Source organism: Dreissena polymorpha, chromosome 4 (assembly GCF_020536995.1).
Source record: "Dreissena polymorpha isolate Duluth1 chromosome 4, UMN_Dpol_1.0, whole genome shotgun sequence".
NCBI classification, from domain to species: Eukaryota; Metazoa; Mollusca; class Bivalvia; order Myida; family Dreissenidae; genus Dreissena; species Dreissena polymorpha.
Window position 1 is genome coordinate 50,068,280 of NC_068358.1, and position 24,047 is coordinate 50,092,326.

Genomic DNA, 24,047 nt, shown 5'->3' on the forward strand with positions numbered 1-24,047 from the left:
TATATACATACATAGAACTTTGGTAAAATATAGACTTGAATATAATTAACTGTTTTAAATCTAGTTTGATATCCGTTGAAGTGAACGTTTAAACGCACATGCATATATTTCTTTATTTCTTGTTTCCTTCCATTCCAATTAATAATAGTATTTAGAAAGTTGTTTGAATACCCGCCAAGATCTAAATACTTAACAATCATGTATTCATAAAGGTTTTCAGCTATGACACTATGAGGGTAATCCGCATAGAAGTTGTAGTAATGTTCAATAAACACATTTTTATAGAAGTACGTGCTCTACTGTGAGATAAATAACAAAGGAACACGATACAGTCGTTATACGTTTGCATATACCATTCTGTTAGTTCTCGAGAAGATGTTCACAAATAACTTGTTAGACTACGGGTCTTAATAATGCCAAACTGGTTTTATCCGACATTCCTTTCAATCCGAACACTTACTCAATTTGCTTTTTTTTGCAGCGAGTTATCAGGTGAAGTTTACGCAATATCGGGACTAACGTAACTTACTAAAGACAGGGGAGAAGTGAAAAATTTTCAAAGCTTGTAACTTTGTTGGAGGCATAACATAAATATAACAAAGAGCATCTTAAAAGATATAAACATAAATACTCAAGATTAACGGATATTTCTCAAAATGTTTCGTAAAATAAAGTTCATCCATAAATAATCAGTGTTCCTTAAAGCAATAGCAAAATGTCAAATCTAGATGTGGTATGGTTACATAGATTTAACAAGAACAAAATGATCGTTATTATTTTTTGTGGCACAAAAATTCCATGTTGATTTCCTGCAACAATGTCTATTCATACGACACACAAACCCTAATATTGTACATGAACATGTGTTGAATACATTGAATATATATTGTCGCACAAAAAAGAAAAACGGATTTTTTTATTTTGTTAAATCTATGTTACCAGACCACATCTAGCGTTGACATTTTGGCTATTGTTATAAAGATCTTTTTTATGTGGTAACTTTATTTTCGAAATATTGTACGAACTATTCGCTGATTTTGAGTGTTTGTGTGCAGTTAAACAGTGCAAAACATCGGTTTGTGGCGTTTTACCATTACAAATGTCAATCTGTATAAATATATGACTTCCAGATGTTAATTTACATGTGAGTATGTTGGTTATTTCTCGTGGTAAATAATTTTCTTTAGTTATTATGTAGTTATATACCATCTGCGTTAAATAAACAAATATACCTGCTTGATACTAAAATCATCACTAAAGGGTGTTTTTATATCCGTTTGCAGTAGCATCATGCGTACGATCATGAACGTATAATATTATACAAAAAGATGCGAATCTTACGTAAAGTCTACGGTAATAATTGACCGGTACTAAAAGAAAGTATGGGAGTAACTTTATTGCCTTGATGCAAATTAACACGTGTAAAAGAAATTATGTTTTTTGAATGCATTGATACTAATGTACACGCATCAAAAGGAAGGCATGAATTCATTATTGAAAACATCCGTACGTTATGATGAGACGCTTTTCTAGAGATCGTTATATTTTCTGTATATATATTGGGATATAGATGTATATATAAATCCTTGAAACATTTATCTTGAAATTATAATCAGCTATGATGTATAGAAATAAAATGTAGTGAATAAAGTATTACATTTATGTAAACATTTACATTCAATTAATTAAATGCGTCTTATATAACACTCGGATAGTTTAGTCGCCAAATTACTTACCAACAGGGGTACACGTTTGCCCAATACTGCTCCAATGGCCATTGCTCTCACATATTGACGTGCTATTTCCGTTGAGGTTGTAGCCTGTATCACACGTGATTGTCACGGAAGTCCTATATGTGGTGGAATTCGTGGACACATGCCCATGTAGAGTAATGGGAAAGGTATGACAATCTGAAATATACGATCGGTTTGAATGCCTCACTATAGTGAAGCAGATGGGCATAATATTTCGAGTGTAACGGAAAGTGAATGTCATAATCGATTTTTTTTTGCGATGGTCGTATATACATTCATAGAACTTTGGTAAAATATAGACTTGAATATAATTAACTGTTTTAAATTTGGTTTGATATTCTTTGAAGTGAACGTTTAAACGCACATGCATATATTTCTTTATTTCTTGCTTCCTTCCATTTCAAATGATGATAGTATTTAGAAAGTTGTTTGAATACCCGCCAAGATCTAAATACTTTACAATCATGTATTCATAAAGGTTTTCAGCTATGACACTATGAGGGTAATCCGCATAGTAGTTGTAGTAATGTTCAATAAACACATTTTTATAGAAGTACGTGCTCTACTGTGAGATAAATAACAAAGGAACACGATACAGTCGTTATACGTTTGCATATACCACTCTGTTAGTCCTCGAGAAGATGTTCACAAATAACTTGGTAGACTACGGGTCTTAATAATGCCAAACTGGTTTTATCCGACATTCCTTTCAATCCGAACACTTACTCAATTTGCTTATTTTGCAGCGAGTTATCAGGTGAAGTTTACGCAATATCGGGACTAACGTAACTTACTAAAGACAGGGGAGAAGTGAAAAATTTTCAAAGCTTGTAACTTTGTTGGAGGCATAACATAAATATAACAATGAGCATCTTAAAAGATATAAACATAAATACTCAAGATTAACGGATATTTCTCAAAATGTTTCGTAAAATAAAGTTCATCCATAAATAATTAGTGTTCCTTAAAGCAATAGCAAAATGTCAATTCTAGATGTGGTATGGTAACATAGATTTAACAAGAAAAAAATGATCGTTATTATTTTTTGTGGCACAAAAAATCCATGTTGATTTCCTGCAACAATGTCTATTCATACGAAACACGAACACTAATATTGTACCTGAAAATGTGTTGAATATATTGAATATATATTGTCGCACAAAAAAGAAAAACGGATTTTTTTATTTTGTTAAATCTATGTTACCAGACCACATCTAGCGTTGACATTTTGGCTATTTTTATAAAGAACTTTTTTATGTGGTAACTATATTTTCGAAATATTGTACGAACTATTCGCTGATTTTGAGTGTTTGTGTGCCGTTTAACAGTGCAAAACATCGGTTTGTGGCGTTTTACCATTACAAATGTCAATCTGTATAAATATTTGACTTCCAGATGTTCATTTACATGTGAGTATGTTGGTTATTTCTCGTGGTAAATAATTTTCTTTGTTTATTATGTAGTTATATACCATCTGCGTTACATAAACAAATATACCTGCTTGATACTAAAATCATCACTAAAGGGTGTTTTTATATCCGTTTGCAGTAGCATCATGCGTACGATCATGAACGTATACTATTATACAAAAAGATGCGAATCTTTCGTAAAGTCTACGGTAATAATTGACCGGTACTAAAAGAAAATATGGGGGTAACTTTAATGCCTTGATGCAAATTAACACGTGTAAAAGAAATTATGTTTTTTTGAATGCATTGATACTAATGTACACGCATCAAAAGGAAGGCATGAATTCAATATTGAATACATCCGTACGTCATGATGAGACGCTTTTCTAGAGATCGTTATATTTTCTGTATATAGATTGGGATATAGATGTATATATAAATCCTTGAAACATTTAACTTGGAATTATAATCAGCTATGATGTATAGAAATAAAACGTAGTGAATAAAGTATAACATTTATGTAAACATTTACATTCAATTGATTAAATGCGTCTTATATAACACTCGGATAATTTAGTCGCCAAATTACTTACCAACAGGGGTACACGTTTGCCCAATACTGTTCCAATGGCCATTGCTCTCACATATTGACGTGCTATTTCCGTTGAGGTTGTAGCCTGTATCACACGTGATTGTGACGGAAGTCCTATATGTGGTGGAATTCGTGGACACATGCCCATGTAGAGTAATGGGAAAGGTATGACAATCTGAAATATACGATCGGTTTGAATGCCTCACTATAGTGAAGCAGATGGGAATAATATTACGAGTGTAAGGGAAAGTGAATGCCATAATCGATTTTTTTTGCGATGGTCGTATATGCATACATAGAACTTTGGTAAAATATAGACTTGAATATAATTAACTGTTTTAAATTTGGTTTGATATCCTTTGAAGTGAACGTTTAAACGCACATGCATATATTTCTTTATTTCTTGTTTCCTTCCATTCCAATTGATGATAGTATTTAAAAAGCTGTTTGAATACCCGCAAAGATCTAAATACTTTACAATTATGTATTCATAAAGGTTTTCAGCTATGACACTATGAGGGTAATCCGCATAGTAGTTGTAGTAATGTTCAATAAACACATTTTTATAGAAGTACGTGCTCTACTGTGAGATAAATAACAAAGGAACACGATTCAGTCGTTATACGTTTGCATATACCATTCTGTTAGTTCTCGAGAAGATGTTCATACTTAACTTTGTAGACTACGGGTCTTAATAATGCCAAACTGGTTTTATCCGACATTCCTTTCAATCCGAACACTTACTCAATTTGCTTATTTTGCATTGAGTTATCAGGTGAAGTTTACGCAATATCGGGACTAACGTAACTTACTAAATACAGGGGACAAGTGAAAATTTTTCAAAGCTTGTAACTTTGTTGGTGCCATAACATAAATATTACAAAGAGCATCTTAAAAGATATAAACATAAATACTCAAGATTAACGGATATTTCGCAAAATATTTCGTAAAATAAAGTTCATCCATAAATAATCAATGTTCCTTAAAGCAATAGCAAAATGTCAATTCTAGATGTGGTATGGTAACATAGATTTAACAAGAAAAAAATGGTCGTTATTATTTTTTGTGGCACAAAAATTCCATTTTGATTTCCTGCAACGATGTCTATTCATACGACACACGAACACTCATATTGTACATGAACATGTGTTGAATATATTGAATATATATTGTCGCACAAAAAAGAAAAACGTTTTTTTTTATTTTGTTAAATCTATGTTACCAGACCACATCTAGCGTTGACATTTTGGCTATTGCTATAAAAAACTTTTTTATGTGGTAACTTTATTTTCGAAATATTGTACGAACTATTCGCTGATTTTGAGTGTTTGTGTGTAGATAAACAGTGCAAAACATCGGTTTGTGGCGTTTTACCATTACAAATGTCAATCTATATAAATATATGACTTCCAGATGTTAATTTACATGTGAGTATGTTGGTTATTTCTCGTGGTAAATAATTTTCTTTAGTTATTATGTAGTTATATACCATCTGCGTTATATAAACAAATATTCCTGCTTGATACCAAAATCATCACTAAACAGTGTTTTTATATCCGTTTGCAGTAGCATCATGCGTTCGATCATGAACGTATAATATTATACAAAAAATTGCGAATCTTTCGTAAAGTCTACGGTAATAATTGACCGGTACTAAAAGAAAGTATGGGAGTAATTTTAATGCCTTGATGCAAATTTACACGTGTAAAAGAAATTATGTTTTTTTGAATGCATTGATACTAATGTACACGCATCAAAAGGAAAGCATGAATTCAATATTGAATACATCCGTACGTCATGATGAGACGCTTTTCTAGAGATCGTTATATTTTCTGTATATAGACTGGGATATAGATGCATATATAAATCCTTAAAACATTTAACTTTGAATTATAATCAGCTATGATGTATAGAAATAAAATGTTGTGAATAAAGTATTACATTTATGTAAACATTTACATTCAATTTATTAAATGCGTCTTATATAACACTCGGATAATTTAGTCGCCAAATTACTTACCAACAGGGGTACACGTTTGCCCAATACTGCTCCAATGTCCATTGCTCTCACATATTGACGTGCTATTTCCGTAGAGGTTGTAGCCTGTTTCACACGTGATTATCACGGAAGTCTTATATGTGGTGGAATTCGTGGACACATGCCCATGTACATTAATGGGAAAGGTATGGCAATCTGAAGTATACGATCGTTTTGAATGTCTCACTATAGTGAAGCAGATAGGCATATTATTACGAGTTAAACGGAAAGTGAATGTCATAATTGATTATTTTGCGATGCCAAATCTTCATTAAGAATAAACATACATTGTACTTTATTAAAAAATAGACTTGAACATAATAAACTGTTTTCAATTTGGTTTTGAGGTTCTTTGAAGTGAACGTTTAAAAGAACAGACATGTATTGCTTTATTTCTTGTTCTTTACCACTCCAGTTGATGAGTGTATTTATGGAAAGCTATTTGAATACCCGCCAAGATCTAAATACTTTACACAATCATGTAATCATAAAGGATTGCAGCTGTGACAAGATGAGGGTTACCCGCATAGTAGTTGTAGAAATGTTCAATAAACACAGTTCTATAGATGAACGTGTTCTACAGTGAGATTAATAACAAAGGACCATAATAAAGTCGTAACAGTTTTGCAAATATCATTATGTTAGTTCACAGGATGTTTACACATAACTTTGTGGACTATGGGTCTTAATTATGCCGAAACTTGTTTCATCCGACATTCCTTTCATCCCGACCACGTACGCATGTGCATTATTTTGCAGGGAGTTATTGGATGAAATCTAAAAGTTAAAGAGGAGTTGAGTTTACGCAATATCGGGACTAACGTCACTTACTCAAGACGGGGGAGAAGTGAAACATTACTAGAGCTTGTAACTTTGTGGTAGGTATAATAAAAATATTAAAAAGAGCATTTTAAAGAATATTAACATTCTAAGATATATTTAGGCCAGAGTTTTTTGATCTTCTTTTTAACGGGAGCGCCGTATCCAATTTTCGGAAAAGTGAAATAAAAATAAAACAGAAAAAAATAATTTTATTTTTATTTTTTCCTCCGTATCCAAAACAAAGTGGTCTTTATAAAAAAGTTATTAAAAGAGAAATGTTTTATCTTATCATGCATATAAATTTTATTTCACTTTTATTTCATAATGTTAACTAAATATGCTGTTAATTGAGAAATTTATGAAAGAAATATCGCAACCGAGTCATACCGATTTTCGGACTACTTGCAGGAATGCGGATATGTCAAACATCATGTATATATATATATGAGATGGACGTCATCTTGTTCACGAATAATTGAACTTTACTACAATGTTTTCAAAATTGACGTAGGACCACCTTTCGCCGAGAAAATAGTACCCGACTTTGACGTTGAATAAAATGACTTAGGATGAACCGATCAAAATTTCGAACGTAGTTCTAAAAACTAAATAGTCTAACTTAAATTATCAAAATTATTGTCCGCAAATGAGAATATACCATTTGACCTCGATTTACCTGCAAGAGGGAGGCGCCATTTTTGTTTTGCTTCGCTAATCGGTATCTTTCATATTAGTCGGAATTCATACCATACTCGCGTTAACTATACAGAAAACACCAGAAAAGGTTTGTTATGGTCATTTTCTGATTAATTATGGTTGAAATATATTTAAAAAATCATACTATAAATATTTAAACCAGCTTTTCGAATCGATGGCGTTCGCGATTTGTCAATTTGACACGCAAATCATATAACCATTTTCTGAATGAATATTTCAGTACCGTGTTATGCATGCAAATAATCGCATTCAAATGGCTGTTTATATCAAAACCAATAAATGAATACTTTTTTCTATTAGTATTTACGTAATTAAATGGATTGTTTGAATCGGGTACGAAATTTTATTCGCGTGTTCGTACCATTTTTTTCGCGATTTTGCAAAGCTGCAAGAATATTGGAGGAAAACGACATCAAAACGATTTTATATGCATTTTATTATTTTATAAATATTTGATATGTTTTGTTATTTTTTCAGTGTGTCTGGCTGTGTTAAAGGTGAAAGACTGCAAAGAGTAACGATGGAGTATCCAGATCCCTTCAGCAGGAAGTGGGACTATGCTGCAACTCCATCCAGGAGAAAAGAAAGGCCAACGGACAAAATCTTCTTTTAAAAGGTGGTTTAGGGCAGGTACCAGCCATGCCAAGCTAAGACTTCCTTACCCCAGTCCAGCAATCTAAATGCAGAGATCCCCCTAAGACTTTCTCAGACTTAAAAGCAGATGACATCGTTGAAAATTACTCTAGCAAAAAACTCTATGTGTTTCATACAAATCAAGTGTTAAACCCTACTATATAAAAACTATTTTTTTTCCAGAAGACATAAATGAAGTGGAATAATCTAGAAGAAAACTAATTGCGCGCAGACACAGTTTGCGTTTCAGGTCAACTGTCCTACAGTGTGACTAACCTGACCCGCCTCTCTACCGTTGTGCCGATGCCGAAGGTCCCTGCAAAGTACCCATCCAGATCCAGAACCAAGCAAGTTGAAAAACCCAGTTCATTGACAAATGGAATCGTCATTGAAATATTCAACTGCACGAAGAAGAATGGTTATACCTTAAGACATTTTGTAGAAATGCTCTGTATGTTAAATAATGACTGTAAGAATGTGCTAGCTCCCATCAACTCAGACATCAAAAGTAAACATTGTTCTTGAGTGTTAAAAGAAGTTAGTAGTAAGAAGAAAGCTCCAAGTTTTCAAACGGTTGAACAATTACTGAGAAAAGACTTTAATGTGTGTGTAAAAAAGAAAACTGTTTAAACAATTGGTGAGTCAGTCGACTCAGTGCAAACTGCTAATGGCTCTGTGCAAATATATGCCGTTCGAACGAGGAAGGGTTATTTCTACTTAAAGGAAATCAAAAAATAATTCTCTAAATTGTCCTTGACTGTTTTAGTATTGAAATATTGAGATTTTATTTTATTTTGTTTTATTGAATCGTACCATATGTAAGCACTTAAAATTATTGCAGTTTACTTGTTTAATGTAGTATTGACTTATTTAAGAATTTCACCATTAAAAAGCAAATGTTGTGATGTTATGCTTTTCGACAATATATTTATGAAAAAAGCACAACCCAAATTGTCACTCAATGAAAATAAGGGTACTATACCCATTTGTGATCAAGAAAATAATGCTTTTATGGTAATCTACAGGAAAAATGCGATCAGTATGCCAAATTTCAACTTTGTACCATGTATCGGTATAGAAAAAAAATACAGAAAAAAGAAACTTAAAGTTATAAAACTCGGATCTGTGAATCGAATAACAACTTGAAAGCTTAATATAAGGAAAAAAAATCACCAAAATGGCTATTTTTCCTAGGTTTCAAGTTACCATACATGTAACTTTCAAAGAAGTTGAGATAAATAAATAATTTAAACTGATCTGATTCTGAGCAGGATTTAATGAGATCTTTAAGTTAGTTAGTATCAAAACATTAAAGATTTTTGTGAGTTAAAATTTATATATGGGTTGCTACTTAAAACATTTAACTTCTTTTCATGTTTTGAACTTTTTTTGAGTCCCCTCACACTTTATACTGACTGGGGACTGTCTGGCAATACCAAGCAAGTTTACAGGTAGTTTTTAAAACTGTTTTTAGTAACTTTCAAACATAAAATATTTTTAATTTTATTATTTTTTTTTTGTCCTACGAAACGTTTTTTTCCCTCCTCCTACTCAAACTTTCAAAAAAAAATCCCGTTGAACAAAAAATAATAAAACTCTGGCCTTACAGTAAAATAAATACTCAAAATCAACCAATATTTCGCAATATATTTCGTAAAATAAATTTCACTCATAAAAGAATCAGTGTTCCTTAAATCAAAAGCAAAATGCCAACGCTAGATGTGGGATGGAATCATACATTTAACGAGATAGAAAATGCTTATTATTTTTTGTGGCACAATTTATTACATTTTAATCTATCCATACGACACACGAACACTATTATTGTACGTGTGCATGTGTTGAATATATTGTCCCACAAAAATAGATTTTTTTTTGTATCTTGTTAAATCTATGTTATCAGACCACATCTTGTGTTGAAATTTTGGCTATTGCTATAAACAGCTTTGGTGTTTTATTTGTTTACTTTATTTTTCGACATATTGTACGAACTGTTCGTTTATTTTGAGTGTTTATGTGCAGTTAAACACTGCAAAACATCGGTTTGTGGCGTTTTACCATTTCAAATGTTATTCATTATATAAATCTGTAACTTCCAAATGCTAATTTACATGTTAGTATTTTGGTTATTTCTTCCGGGTAAATAATATTATTTAGTTATTGTGTAGTTATATACCACATGTGTTACATAACCAAATATACCTGCTTGATACTACACACATCACTAAAGGGTGTTTTTATATCCGTTTGCTGTAGCATCATGCGTGCGATCATGAACGTATACTATTATACAATAAGATGCGAATCTTTCGTGAAGTCTACGGTAATAATTGACCGGTACTAAAAGAAAGTATGGAAGTTAATGTAATGCATTGATGCAAATTTACACGTTTATAAGAAATTATGGATGCTTTTTGAATTCACTCTTACTAATGTACACGCATCAACAGGGGGTATTGGTTTTCTTTGATTGTTTAGATAAAAAAATTAGTTCCGAAGATCTTCATAGGAGACAAGAAACGAACGAACAAATACTCGCAATAAAAACTTATGTTTCTGATTTTATTCCACGTCATGTGCAACATCTATATAAGGCGGATATATCCATATTTTTATTCGTACACTTCCAATTATTTATCAGGCGCTTATTGTCCTTTAATAAATTCGATGAAAAAATGTAACTAAGTTTTATCTAATGTCTTCTTCTGAATTGACTCACGTATATTGTCAGTTTTTTTCTGCTTTAATCATTTTTACTGTTGAACTGCCCTTTAACGAATGTTTAGTTTCCGTACGAGATGTTGAACAACAATGATCTGAATTAAATGAAATGTTGCTATTAGCGTCGCTTCAGTTTGATCAGGTAAATAGTGTTCGAAAAACTGTTTTAGTTTCTTGATAATTCATGAAGTAATCGTCTTAATTTCTTGTCCTTACACATTAAACCAAATTTGGGATCGACAAAGCGTCGAGCATCCATGCGTGATTGACAGCATAATGTATGATTGTTATAAAATTATTGATAAGAATCAAATTGTTATAATTGTTAGTAAACATTTTATAATTACGTTGACAAATTGGTTTAGCATCAAACCGAAAGGTGCTAGTCCTCAAATTACTTACCAATAGGAGTACAACGTTGTGCAGAGCCACTCCAGCGCCCATTGCTTTCACATGATGACCTACTATTTCCGCTAATTATGTAGCCGGTATCACATGTGATTGTGACGACAGTCCCGTACGTGGTGGAGTTGGTTGACAGACGTGCGTATGAAGGGACGGGGTATTGTTTACAATCTGCAACAGATGTTGAATTTTAGATAGGTCATTTGTATGTTGACATTGTGTAGGTTAAAGATAGAGGTACACTAAAGCCATGAATTCAATATTGAATACAACCCATACGTCATGATAAGACCCTTTACTAGGGATCGTTATATTTTTTATAGATAGATTGGGATATATTTATAACCTTAAACTATTTTCTTATAATTAAAATCAGCTGTGATGTATGGAAATAAAATGTAGTGAATAAAGTATTACATTTATGTATACATTCTCATTCAATTTATGAAACGTTTCTTATACAACAATCCGATACTTTAGTCGCCAAATTCTTTACCAACAAGGGAACACGTTTGCCCAATACTGCTCCAATGTCCATTGCTCTCACATATAGACGTGCTATTTCCGTTGAGGTTGTAGCCTGTATCACACGTGATTGTTACGGAAGTCCTATATGTGGTGGAATTCGTGGATACGTGCCCATGTACATTAATGGGAAAGGTATGGCAATCTGAAGTATACGATCGTTTAGAATGTCTCACTATGGTGAAGCAGATGGGCATATTATCACGAGTTTAACGGAAAAAGAATGTCATAATTGATTATTTTGCGACGCAAAATGTTAACTAAGAATACACTTACATAGAACTTTTAAAAATATAGACTTGAACATAAAAAACTGTTTTCAATTTGGTTTTGAGATCCTTTGAAGTGAACGTTTAAAAGCACAGACATATATTGCTCTATTTCTTGTTTTCTTACCATACCAGTTGATGATTGTATTTATGGAAAGCTATTTGAATACCCACCAAGATATAAATATTTAACAATCATGTAATCATAAAGGTTTACAGCTGTGACAATATGAGGGTTATCCGCATAGTAATAATGTTCCATAAACACATTTCTATAGAAGTACGTGTTCTACAGTGAGATTAAAGTGATATTATGGGCATCTAACAATGTATAGGTGTCTATTGCAACCGTTGTTTATTTTTGGTGTTTTCACTTCATATACACTTACATTTGTTAATGCAGCATCAACATACTAGAACAATTTCCCGGATAGAGAAAAATAATGAATTTGAATATCAACCGTACTTTCGTTTGACAACTGATCACGCATGTACAATATAACCCTAAATTTAGCTTTAGTGCAGATTCGTTTATACGACACAAAGACACAATTTTGTTTTACGGATCATTTCGGTTTACAGGACTGGGTGAGTCACGTAAAATATCGAATATAAAATATAATTTTTTAAACAACTGGTAGCAAGATGAGTTGCAGATAATTGGTCAGTAACCACATGTTAACTTACTCTTTTGACGTGTTAATTCTGTTCAGCTCAATTCAACAGTGAAAAATGCCCATAATATCACTTTAATAACAAAGGACCATGATAAAGTCGTAACAGTTTTGCAAATATCATTATGTTAGTTCACGAGATATTTACACATAACTTTGTGGACTACGGGTCTTAATAATGCCAAAACTGGTTTAAATCGACATTCCTTTCATTCCGACCACTTACGCATTTGGCTTATTTTGCAGCGAGTTATTGGATAAAATCAATAAGTTAAAGAGGAGTTGAGTTTACGCAATATCGGGACTAACGTCACTTACTCAAGACGGGGGAGAAGTGAAAAAATACTAAAGCTTGTAACTTTGTGGTAGGTATAAAATAAATATTACAAAGAGCGTCTTAAAGAATATTAACATTCTTAGATATATTTACAGTAAAATAAATACTCAAAATCAAACAATATTTCGCAATATATTTCGTAAAATAAAGTTCACTCATAAAAAAATCAGTGTTCCTTAAATCAATCGCAAAATGCCAACGCTAGATGTGGGATGGAATCATAAATTTAACGAGATAGAAAATGCTCGTTATTATTTTTTGTGGCACAATATATTCCATTTTAATCTATTCATACGACACACGAACACTATTATTGTACGTGTGCATGTATTGAGTATATTAATCCACATAAAAGAAAAAAGAAATTTTTGTATCTTGTTAAATCTATGTTATCAGACCACATCTAGTGTTGAAATTTTGGCTATTGCTTTGAACAACATTGATTGTTTAAGTGTTTATTTAATTTTTCGAAATATTGAACGAACTATTCGTTGATTTTAAGTGTTTATGTGCAGTTAAACACTGCAAAACATCGGTTTGTGGCGTTTTACCATTACAAATGTCAGTTTGTATAAATCTGTAACTTCCAAATGCTAATTTACATGTTAATATTTTGGTTATTTCTTCGTGGTAAATAATGCTATTTAGTTAGTATGTAGTTATATAACACCTTCGTTACATAAACAAATTTATCTGCTTGATACTAAAAACATCACCAACGGGTGTTTTTATATTCGCTTGCAGTAGCATCATGCATACGGTCTTGAACGTATAATATTATACAAAAAGATGCGAATCTTTCGTGAAGTCTGCGGTAATAATTGACCTGTACTAAAATAAAGTATGGTAGTTAATTTAATGTATTGATGCAAATTTACACGTTTATAAGAAATTATGGATGCTTTTTGAATTCACTCATACTTATGTACACGCATCAACAGAAAGTAATGGTTTACTTTGATTGTTTAGAGACAATATTTAGTTCCGAAGATCTTCATAGGAGACAAGTAACGAACAAACAAGAACCCGCAAGAAAAACTTATGTTTCTGATTTTATTCCACGTCATGTGCAACATCTATATAAGGCGGATATGTCCATATTTTTATTCGTTCACTTCCAATTACTTGTCAGGCGCTTATTGTCCTTTAATAAATTCAATGAAAAAATGTAATTAACTTTTATCTAATGTTTTCTTCTGGATTGACACGTGTATAGTGTAAGTTTTTTTTCTGCTTTAATCGTTTTTACTGTTGAACTGCCCTTTAACGAATTTTTAGTTTCCGTACGAGATCTTGAACAACAATGATCCGAATTAAATGAAATTGTGTTATCAGCGTCGTTGTAGTTTGATCAGGTTAATATTGTTTTAAAAACTGTTCTAGTTTCTTGATTATTCATTAAGTAATCGTCTTAATTTCTTGTTCTTACACATTTAACCAAACATGGGATCGACAAAGCGTCGATCATCCATCCGTGTATGACAGCATAATGTATGATTGTTATAAAATGATTTATAAGAAAAAAATTGTTATATTTGTTTGCACACATTTAATAATTAAGTTGACAAATTGGTTTAGCATCAAAGCGAAATGTGCTAGTCCTCAAATTACTTACCAATAGGAGTACAACGTTGTGCAGAGCCACTCCAGCGTCCATTGCTTTCACATGATGACGTACTATTTCCGCTAATTATGTAGCCAGTATCACATATGATTGTGACGACACTCCCGTACGTGGTGGAGCTTGTTGACAGACGTCCGTATGAAGGGACGGGGTGTTGTTTACAATCTGCAACAGATGGTGACTTTAAGATAGGTCATTTGAATGTTGACATTGTGTAGGTTAAAGATAGATGTACACTAAAGCCATGAATTCAATATTGAAAACATCCCATACGTCATGATGAGACCCTTTACTACGGATCGTTATATTTTCTTTAGATAGATTGGGATATATTTATAACCTTAAACTATTTTCTTATAATTAAAATCAGCTGTGATGTATGGAAATAAAATGTAGTGAATAAAGTATTACATTTATGAATACATTCTCATTCAATTTATGAAACGTTTCTTATACAACAATCCGATACTTTAGTTGCCAAATTACTTACCAACAAGGGAACACGTTTGCCCAATACTGCTCCAATGTCCATTGCTCTCACATATAGACGTGCTATTTCCGTTGAGGTTGTAGCCTGTATCACACGTGATTGTCACGGACGTCCTATATGTGGTGGAATTCGTGGATACGTGCCCATGTACGTTAATGGGAAAGGTATGGCAATCTGAAGTATACGATCGTTTAGAATGTCTCACTATGGTGAAGCAGATGGGCATATTATCACGAGTTTAACGGAAAGTGAATGTCATAATTGATTATTTTGCGATGCAAATTCTCAACTAAGAATACACATACATTGAACTTTTAAAAATATAGATGTAAAAAATCGAGCCAGTCCGAGCTCGATTTTTCTAATCTACATACCTCGCTGATTATCATTGATAAAGGTAAAGGAAGCTCAGCTATAAATAGGACAGCATATTCTGGGGAAAATATTTAATAATAGTTTGAAAAAGTTAATTTTAAATTAGTTATATTCAATCCATTATATGTTCATAGATCAATGAAACAACTATGCATGTTTTGTATTGTATTTGACATTTGTCGTGAGTCCGTAAATAAATTGCGAATGAAAACGTGTATAATTAACGTTAACGCGATCATGAGTGTAAAGAAAACGAATTATTTCGAACCTGCTATTTGTACACGTTATAGCGGGTTTGGTATATAAGCAGCATAATAGCCGTGCGACATCTATAAAACTCGCCCTTATGCGTGCTCTCTCATTTTGCATATTTAATAAACTTTTCAAACATAAATTACAGAGCCACATCAGTGCACACACTATGTTTGATAATGTATTCGTTTGTTGGATACTGTTTGCTGTTTTAAACACATATTAGGTCATATCGCGGAGAATGAGTTAACCTTACCATTTGTTCATGGGCGAACTCACGTATTCAAGTCGTATTCGACTATGTGCTCATACCTACTTTCCGGAATCATCATGAAATTATTGCCGTACTTAATGAACAAACATGCCTAAGCTTATTGAGTTGAAAAGAAACAATAATCAAAAGAGAAAAATTATATGTTCATGCACATGGGCATGTGAAATCACGATTGTACACATAACATCATTAACTTAGGAAAGGAAACAACGAAATATAAAGTTTGGTATGATATACATGTGAAATTAAAGAGCATGGTGTAATAAAAGAGCATGTCAAGTTTTGAATATATCTGCTGCGTATCGTAATGTTATAATCCTCAAACGTTTTACTGTAACAGAACGTTTTTTTTAGATAAGTGGTACAGAAAATACACCTCGAATATCTTTTTAAAGATATTTCTTGTTATATTTGATCGAGAATGTAACCCGCCTCCCAGTTTCGCTGAATGGGTCAAGTTCCGCACGGAAACTACTTCCCCGTACCCCCATTTTTTTTCGTACCCAATTTATTTTCGTACCCAAATTTTGTTTCGTACCCATTTTGTTTTTCGTACCCAAATTAAAAAAATAATAATTTCGTAACCAAATTGTTTTATGTACCACTTTTTTTTTTGAATAATTTTTGTACCCAAAATTTTCGTACCCATTTTTTTCGTACCCAAAATTTTTGTACCCACATACACAATCGTGGTGATGTAGATAAACTTAAATTGATGCTTTTATATCCATCCTCTTCAAAAGCATCGTCACACCAGTACTGTCAGTTCTTTGATTTGTTTCGTAATGGTGGAGGTTAGTGCCTGGGTTCCCATAATCTTTTCAGTAATGATCTTAATATATTTTTAGCATCTGTGTTTATTTTTGTCAATGAAATTGAAATATTGTATAAATGATCAACGTAGTTTTCAACGATAATACAATTACTTTAAAGCAATATATTTATAAAAATACTTAGACTTATATGAGACAGTGAAAATAATGATGATACTTTTTCAAAAGAATAAATATAAAATGTTCACACATGGGAACTAAATAGCTAAAATTATGTGACAGTAGTTTTCATTCCTATGATTTTTTTTTAATGGCCCTCTTAACCATTCAGTTGAAAAACGAGTGAAATTAAAATTAAATTAGTCACCGAGACAAAAGAATGCAAATTGTATTGAATGCTTTAAAAGTCTTTGATAAATTAATAATTATATTACGCGAAGTTATTAAAGCGTTTAATGTTTTGTGAATAATACCGTAATTGTTATCGAATTAAACAAAGCCTTTTTGTGAAACAATTGATATGTTTATTTTTAGTTTTCATTTATATTTGAGACGCGTCGTAACCACTCCGATGCAAGGCAAGGAACCTGCCTCGGATTAAATTTAAGATAAAGAACAATAAACACTTCTTTTTGTTAATCATCATCAAGAATAATGCAAGCTGCTTTATAATGCAATAAATTAAGCAACTTAATGCATATAATATATTATCATCCTTTCCAGATACATACATTAAATAATGTTCTTTGAAGTCCGTACGAAAATCAATGTGTGTCATTTGCAATATCGTTGCGATAATTTCAGTAAACTGTTGAACATTATTTTTCCGAGACAAAATCCATATTGAACTGATTAAAATTGTTCCTTTAAGTTTATGTTTGCTTCGAACGTTAACGGCGCCCCAACAGCAACCTTAACCTGTTTGTTGAGATTTTATTGCGTTAAAACTGCGATTTAAAGATGGTGCTACCGACAAGCGAAGATACATGTCTGCCAAACAAACTAGAGAATGTAGAAGAAACATATTAAAAGAAGACGAAAGAAACGACGTGATCGTTTTTCGGACGCCCTTTGTTACCATTGAATGGTCAACCACAGTTATTCAAGCTATTCAAGCTTTTTTTTATTCCCGTTAAAACATGGTTGAAGTGGCGTCCAAAACGCACCACAGTCTTTCATGCGTAGGTTCAGTATAAATGTTTTTCTTGATATGCCTGGTAGATTGATTATCCCTTTTGCTACCACATGCTCATTTTATGCGGGAAAATTGTATCAGTCCAAAATTAAGATTAAATGCTAATATAAAAGGACTCTAAAAGAAACTACAATTACAAACTGTCTCAATTTAAAGATGAAACAACTTTCATCTGGATGGAACTAGTGATTCACTTATCTAAATTTTAAATGTATTATCAGGCTAAAGTATTTGTACCGAATTGCAATATAACTTTGATAACAATCAGGTTTTATGGATTTGCAAAACTGAATACTTTTCTGATGGTAATAATCAGAAAACTTGAGATATTGTATTAACAATGCCACGTACATTTACAAGCTTGAATTACAATAACACATTCACCGAAATGTGTTCATTTTGAACAACTGCCATTGGAGTGATAACGCCACTGCAAAAATGAATAAATACATAAAAATGGGAAAAGTTATTAAGTCTTTCAATATGACCGGTCTTTAATCATACTTTTAGGATCGTGCCATATTTTACGACAGGTATCGTAATCCAGATTAATGATCTGTTTTAGATTTGTATGAAATGGTAATGCACAGGTTAAACAATAATATCTAATACAACAGTTTAAGGACGATAGTTAAAACTTTATTAACTGAATTTCATATGTAAGATCTCTAAAACCTTTCGTTGATTCGAAACATAACACTATAAAATGGGGCATATTTTAAAAATATTTTCAAAGTTATTATCAATTGTGATAATCTTTATAATTATGGAGACCAGTATCTCGATAGTCTTCTGTCTTTATTAAATAATGCTCTCCGAAAATATTCTTAAGAAGCATATGTTTTTTTTTAATTGAAACCTTTTTAAGTAGCGACAAGCCACTCTATTAGGCACATGAGTAATTTATTTATACAATAAAGTTGTTCGATGGCGAGTCATGTATTTTCTAAACAAATGTACAGGAGCAAGTTTGAATATCCATTACTATAATGAAATAATCCAGAATTTAAATGATATACTTATTTTGTAGAACAACTGATTCTAGAGGTAAGAAAAAACAACAAATACGATTCCGCACTTAACAGTGTTTTTATCTTACAAAACTGTTAATCTATAATAAAAAAAAACGCTTAAAATACTAATAGTTTCTGTTGCAAAACAGCAATTACGAATATGATATCCAGCAGAAGCTAAAGAACGGCTCTATTTCTTGTTTCCTTACCATTCCAGTTGATGATTGTATTTATGGAAAGCTATTTGAATACCCACCAAGATCTAAATATTTAACAATCATGTAATCATAAAGGTTTACAGCTGTGACAATATGAGGGTTATCCGCATAGTAGTTGTAGTCATATTCCATAAACACAGTTCTATAGAAGTACGTGTTCTACAGTGAGATTAAAGTGATATTATGGGCATCTAACAAGTTATAGGTGTCTATCGCAACCGTTGTTTATTTTTGGTGTTTTCACTTCATATACACTTACATTTGTTAATGCAGCATCAACATACTAGAACAATATCCCGGAAAGAGAAAAATAATGCATTTGACTATCAACCGTACTTTCGTTTGACAACTGATCACGCATGTACAATGTGAACCTAAATTTAGCTTTAGTGCAGATTCGTTTATACGACACAAAGACACAATTTTGTTTTACGGATCATTTCGGTTTACAGGACTGGGTGAGTCACGTAAAATATCGAATATAAAATATACTGTTATAAACAACTGGTAGCAAGATGAGTTGCAGATAATTGGTCAGTAACCACATGTTAACTTACTCTTTTGACGTGTTTATTCTGTTCAGCTCAATTCAACAGTGAAAAATGCCCATAATATCACTTTAATAACAAAGGACCATGATAAAGTCGTAACAGTTTTGCAAATATCATTATGTTAGTTCACGAGATGTTTACACATAACTTTGTGGACTACGGGTCTTAATAATGCCAAAACTGTTTTAATCCGACATTCCTTTCATTCCGACCACTTACGCATTTGGCTTATTTTGCAGCGAGTTATTGGATAAAATCAATAAGTTAAAGAGGAGTTGAGTTTACGCAATATCGGGACTAACGTCACTTACTCAAGACGGGAGAGAAGTGAAAAATTACTTGTAACTTTGTGGTAGGTATAAAATAAATATTACAAAGAGCGTCTTAAAGAATATTAACATTCTTAGATATATTTACTGTAAAATAAATACTCAAAATCAACCAATATTTCGCAATATATTTCATAAAATAAAGTTCACTCATAAAAAATCAGTCTTCCTTAAATCAATCGCAAAATGCCAACGCTAGATGTGGGATGGAATCATAAATTTAACGAGATAGAAAATGCTCGTTATTATTTTTTGTGGCACAATATATTCCATTTTAATCTATTCATACGACACACGAACACTATTATTGTACGTGTGCATGTGTTGAATATATTAATCCACATAAAAGAAAAAAGAAATTTTTGTATCTTGTTAAATCTATCTGTTGAAATTTTGGCTATTGCTTTGAACAACATTGATTTTTTATGTGTTTACTTTATTTTTCGAAATATTGAACGAACTATTCGTTGATTTTAAGTGTTTATGTGCAGTTAAACACTGCAAAACATCGGTTTGTGGCGTTTTACCATTACCAATGTCAGTTTGTATAAATATGTAACTTCCAAATGCTAATTTACATGTTAATATTTTGGTTATTTCTTCGTGGTAAATAATACTATTTAGTTAGTATGTAGTTATATAACACCTTCGTTACATAAACAAATTTATCTGCTTGATACTAAAAACATCACCAACGGGTGTTTTTATATTCGCTTGCAGTAGCATCATGCATACGGTCTTGAACGTATAATATTATACAAAAAGATGCGAATCTTTCGTGAAGTCTACGGTAATAATTGACCTGTACTAAAATAAAGTATGGGAGTTAATTTAATGTATTGATGCAAATTTACACGTTTATAAGAAATTATGGATGCTTTTTGAATTCACTCATACTTATGTACACGCATCAACAGAAAGTATTGGTTTACTTTGATTGTTTAGAGACAATATTTAGTTCCGAAGATCTTCATAGGAGACAAGTAACGAACAAACAAATACCCGCAAGAAAAACTTATGTTTCTGATTTTATTCCACGTCATGTGCAACATCTATATAAGGCGGATATGTCCATATTTTTATTCGTTCACTTCCAATTACTTGTCAGGCGCTTATTGTCCTTTAATAAATTCAATGAAAAAATGTAATTACCTTTTATCTAATGTCTTCTTCTGGATTGACACGTGTATAGTGTAAGTTTTTTTCTGCTTTAATCGTTTTTACTGTTGAACTGCCCTTTAACGAATTTTTAGTTTCCGTACGAGATCTTGAACAACACTGATCCGAATTAAATGAAATTGTGTTATCAGCGTCGTTGTAGTTTGATCAGGTTAATATTGTTTGAAAAACTGTTCTAGTTTCTTGATAATTCATTAAGTAATCGTCTTAATTTCTTGTTCTTACACATTTAACCAAACATGGGATCGACAAAGCGTCGATCATCCATCCGTGTATGACAGCATAATGTATGATTGTTATAAAATGATTTATAAGAAAAAAATTGTTATATTTGTTTGAACACATTTAATAATTAAGTTGACAAATTGGTTTAGCATCAAAGCGAAATGTGCTAGTCCTCAAATTACTTACCAATAGGAGTACAACGTTGTGCAGAGCCACTCCAGCGTCCATTGCTTTCACATGATGACGTACTATTTCCGCTAATTATGTAGCCAGTATCACATATGATTGTGACGACAGTCCCGTACGTGGTGGAGCTTGTTGACACACGTCCGTATGAAGGGACGGGGTGTTGTTTACAATCTGCAACAGATGGTGACTTTAAGATAGGTCATTTGAATGTTGACACTGTGTAGGTTAAAGATAGATGTACACTAAAGCCATGAATTCAATATTGAAAACATCCCATACGTCATGATGAGACCCTTTACTACGGATCGTTATATTTTCTTTAGATAGATTGTGATATATTTATAACCTTAAACTATTTTCTTATAATTAAAATCAGCTGTGATGTATGGAAATAAAATGTAGTGAATAAAGTACTACATTTATGAATACATTCTCATTCAATTTATGAAACGTTTCTTATACAACAATCCGATACTTTAGTTGCCAAATTACTTACCAACAAGGGAACACGTTTGCCCAATACTGCTCCAATGTCCATTGCTCTCACATATAGACGTGCTATTTCCGTTGAGGTTGTAGCCTGTATCACACGTGATTGTCACGGATGTCCTATATGTGGTGGAATTCGTGGATACGTGCCCATGTACATTAATGGGAAAGGTATGGCAATCTGAAGTATACGATCGTTTAGAATGTCTCACTATGGTGAAGCAGATGGGCATATTATCACGAGTTTAACGGAAAGTGAATGTCATAATTGATTATTTTGCGATGCAAAATCTTACCTAAGAATACACATACATTGAACTTTAAAAAATATAGATGTAAAAAATCGAGCCAGTCCGAGCTCGATTTTTCTAATCTGCATACCTCGCTGATTATCATTGATAAAGGTAAAGGAAGCTCAGCTATAAATAGGACAGCATATTCTGGGGAAAATATTTAATAATAGTTTGAAAACGTTAATTTTTAATCAGTTATATTCAATCCATTATATGTTCATAGATCAATGAAACAACTATGCATGTTTTGTATTGTATTTGACATTTGTCGTGAGTCCGTAAATAAATTGCGAATGAAAACGTGTATAATTAACGTTTAACGCGATCATGAGTGTATAAAAAACGAACTATTTCGAACCTGCTATTTGTACACGTTATAGCGGGTATGGTATATAAGCAGCATAATAGCCGTGCGACATATATAAAACTCGCCCTAATGCGTGCTCTCTCATTTTGCATATTTAATAAACTTTTCAAACATAAATTACAGATTCACATCAGTGCACACACTATGTTTGATAATGTATTCGTTTGTTGGATACTGTTTGCTGTTTTAAACACATATCAGGTCATATCGCGGAGAATGAGTTAACCTTACCATGTGTTCATGGGCGAACTCACGTATTCAAGTCGTATTCGACTATGTGCTCATACCTACTTTCCGGAATCATCATGAAATTATTGTCGTACTTAATGAACAAACATGCCTAAGCTTATTGAGTTGAACAATAAATAATCAAAAGAGAAAAATTATATGTTCATGCACATGGGCATGTGAAATCACGATTGTACACATAACATCATTAACTTAGGAAAGGAAACAACGAAATATAAAGTTTGGTATGATATACATGTGAAATTAAAGAGCATGGTGTAATAAAAGAGCATGTCAAGTTTTGAATATATCTGCTGCGTATCGTAATGTTATAATCCTCAAACGTTTTACTGTAACAGAACGTTTTTTTAAGATAAGTGGTACAGAAAATACACCTCGAATATCTTTTTAAAGATATTTCTTGTTATATTTGATCGAGAATGTAACCCGCCTCCCAGTTTCGCTGAATGGGTCAAGTTCCGCACGGAAACTACTTCCCCGTACCCCCATTTTTTTTTCGTACCCAATTTATTTTCGTACCCAAATTTTGTTTCGTACCCATTTTGTTTTTCGTTCCCAAATTAAAAAAAAAATAATTTCGTAACCAAATTGTTTTATGTACCACTTTTTTTTTGGAATAATTTTTGTACCCAAAATTTTCGTACCCATTTTTTTCGTATCCAAAATTTTTGTACCCACATACACAATCGTGGTGATGTAGATAAACTTAAATTGATGCTTTTATATCCATCCTCTTCAAAAGCATCGTCACACCAGTACTGTCAGTACTTTGATTTGTTTCGTAATGGTGGAGGTTAGTGCCTGGGTTCCCATAATCTTTTCAGTAATGATCTTAATATATTTTTAGCATCTGTGTTTATTTTTGTCAATGAAATTGAAATATTGTATAAATGATCAACGTAGTTTTCAACGATAATACAATTACTTTAAAGCAATATATTTATAAAAATACTTAGACTTATATGAGACAGTGAAAATAATGATGATACTTTTTCAAAAGAATAAATATAAAATGTTCACACATGGGAACTAAATAGCTAAAATTATGAGACAGTAGTTTTCATTC

The 24,047-nt window shown here is 32.1% G+C and overlaps 1 protein-coding gene across 19 annotated transcripts in view; it reads right to left on the reverse strand.

Moving 5' to 3' along the window:
* Nucleotides 1–24,047, reverse strand: part of LOC127879846 (sushi, von Willebrand factor type A, EGF and pentraxin domain-containing protein 1-like) — a 62,366-nt gene that overhangs the window by 18,838 nt on the left and 19,481 nt on the right. For 5 of the 19 annotated variants that reach the window (XM_052426900.1, XM_052426904.1, XM_052426898.1 and 2 more), the window contains exons 5-13: nt 22,080–22,253; nt 21,581–21,754; nt 15,011–15,184; nt 14,512–14,685; nt 11,588–11,761; nt 11,089–11,262; nt 5,776–5,949; nt 3,757–3,930; nt 1,737–1,910 (exon numbers count right to left, since the gene is read on the reverse strand). In XM_052426900.1, the coding sequence (XP_052282860.1) occupies nt 1,737–1,910; nt 3,757–3,930; nt 5,776–5,949; nt 11,089–11,262; nt 11,588–11,761; nt 14,512–14,685; nt 15,011–15,184; nt 21,581–21,754; nt 22,080–22,253 (1,566 nt within the window). The remainder of the gene's footprint in view (nt 1–1,736; nt 1,911–3,756; nt 3,931–5,775; nt 5,950–11,088; nt 11,263–11,587; nt 11,762–14,511; nt 14,686–15,010; nt 15,185–21,580; nt 21,755–22,079; nt 22,254–24,047) is intronic. The other 14 variants (XM_052426908.1, XM_052426899.1, XM_052426913.1 and 11 more) reach the window with 12 other exon arrangements.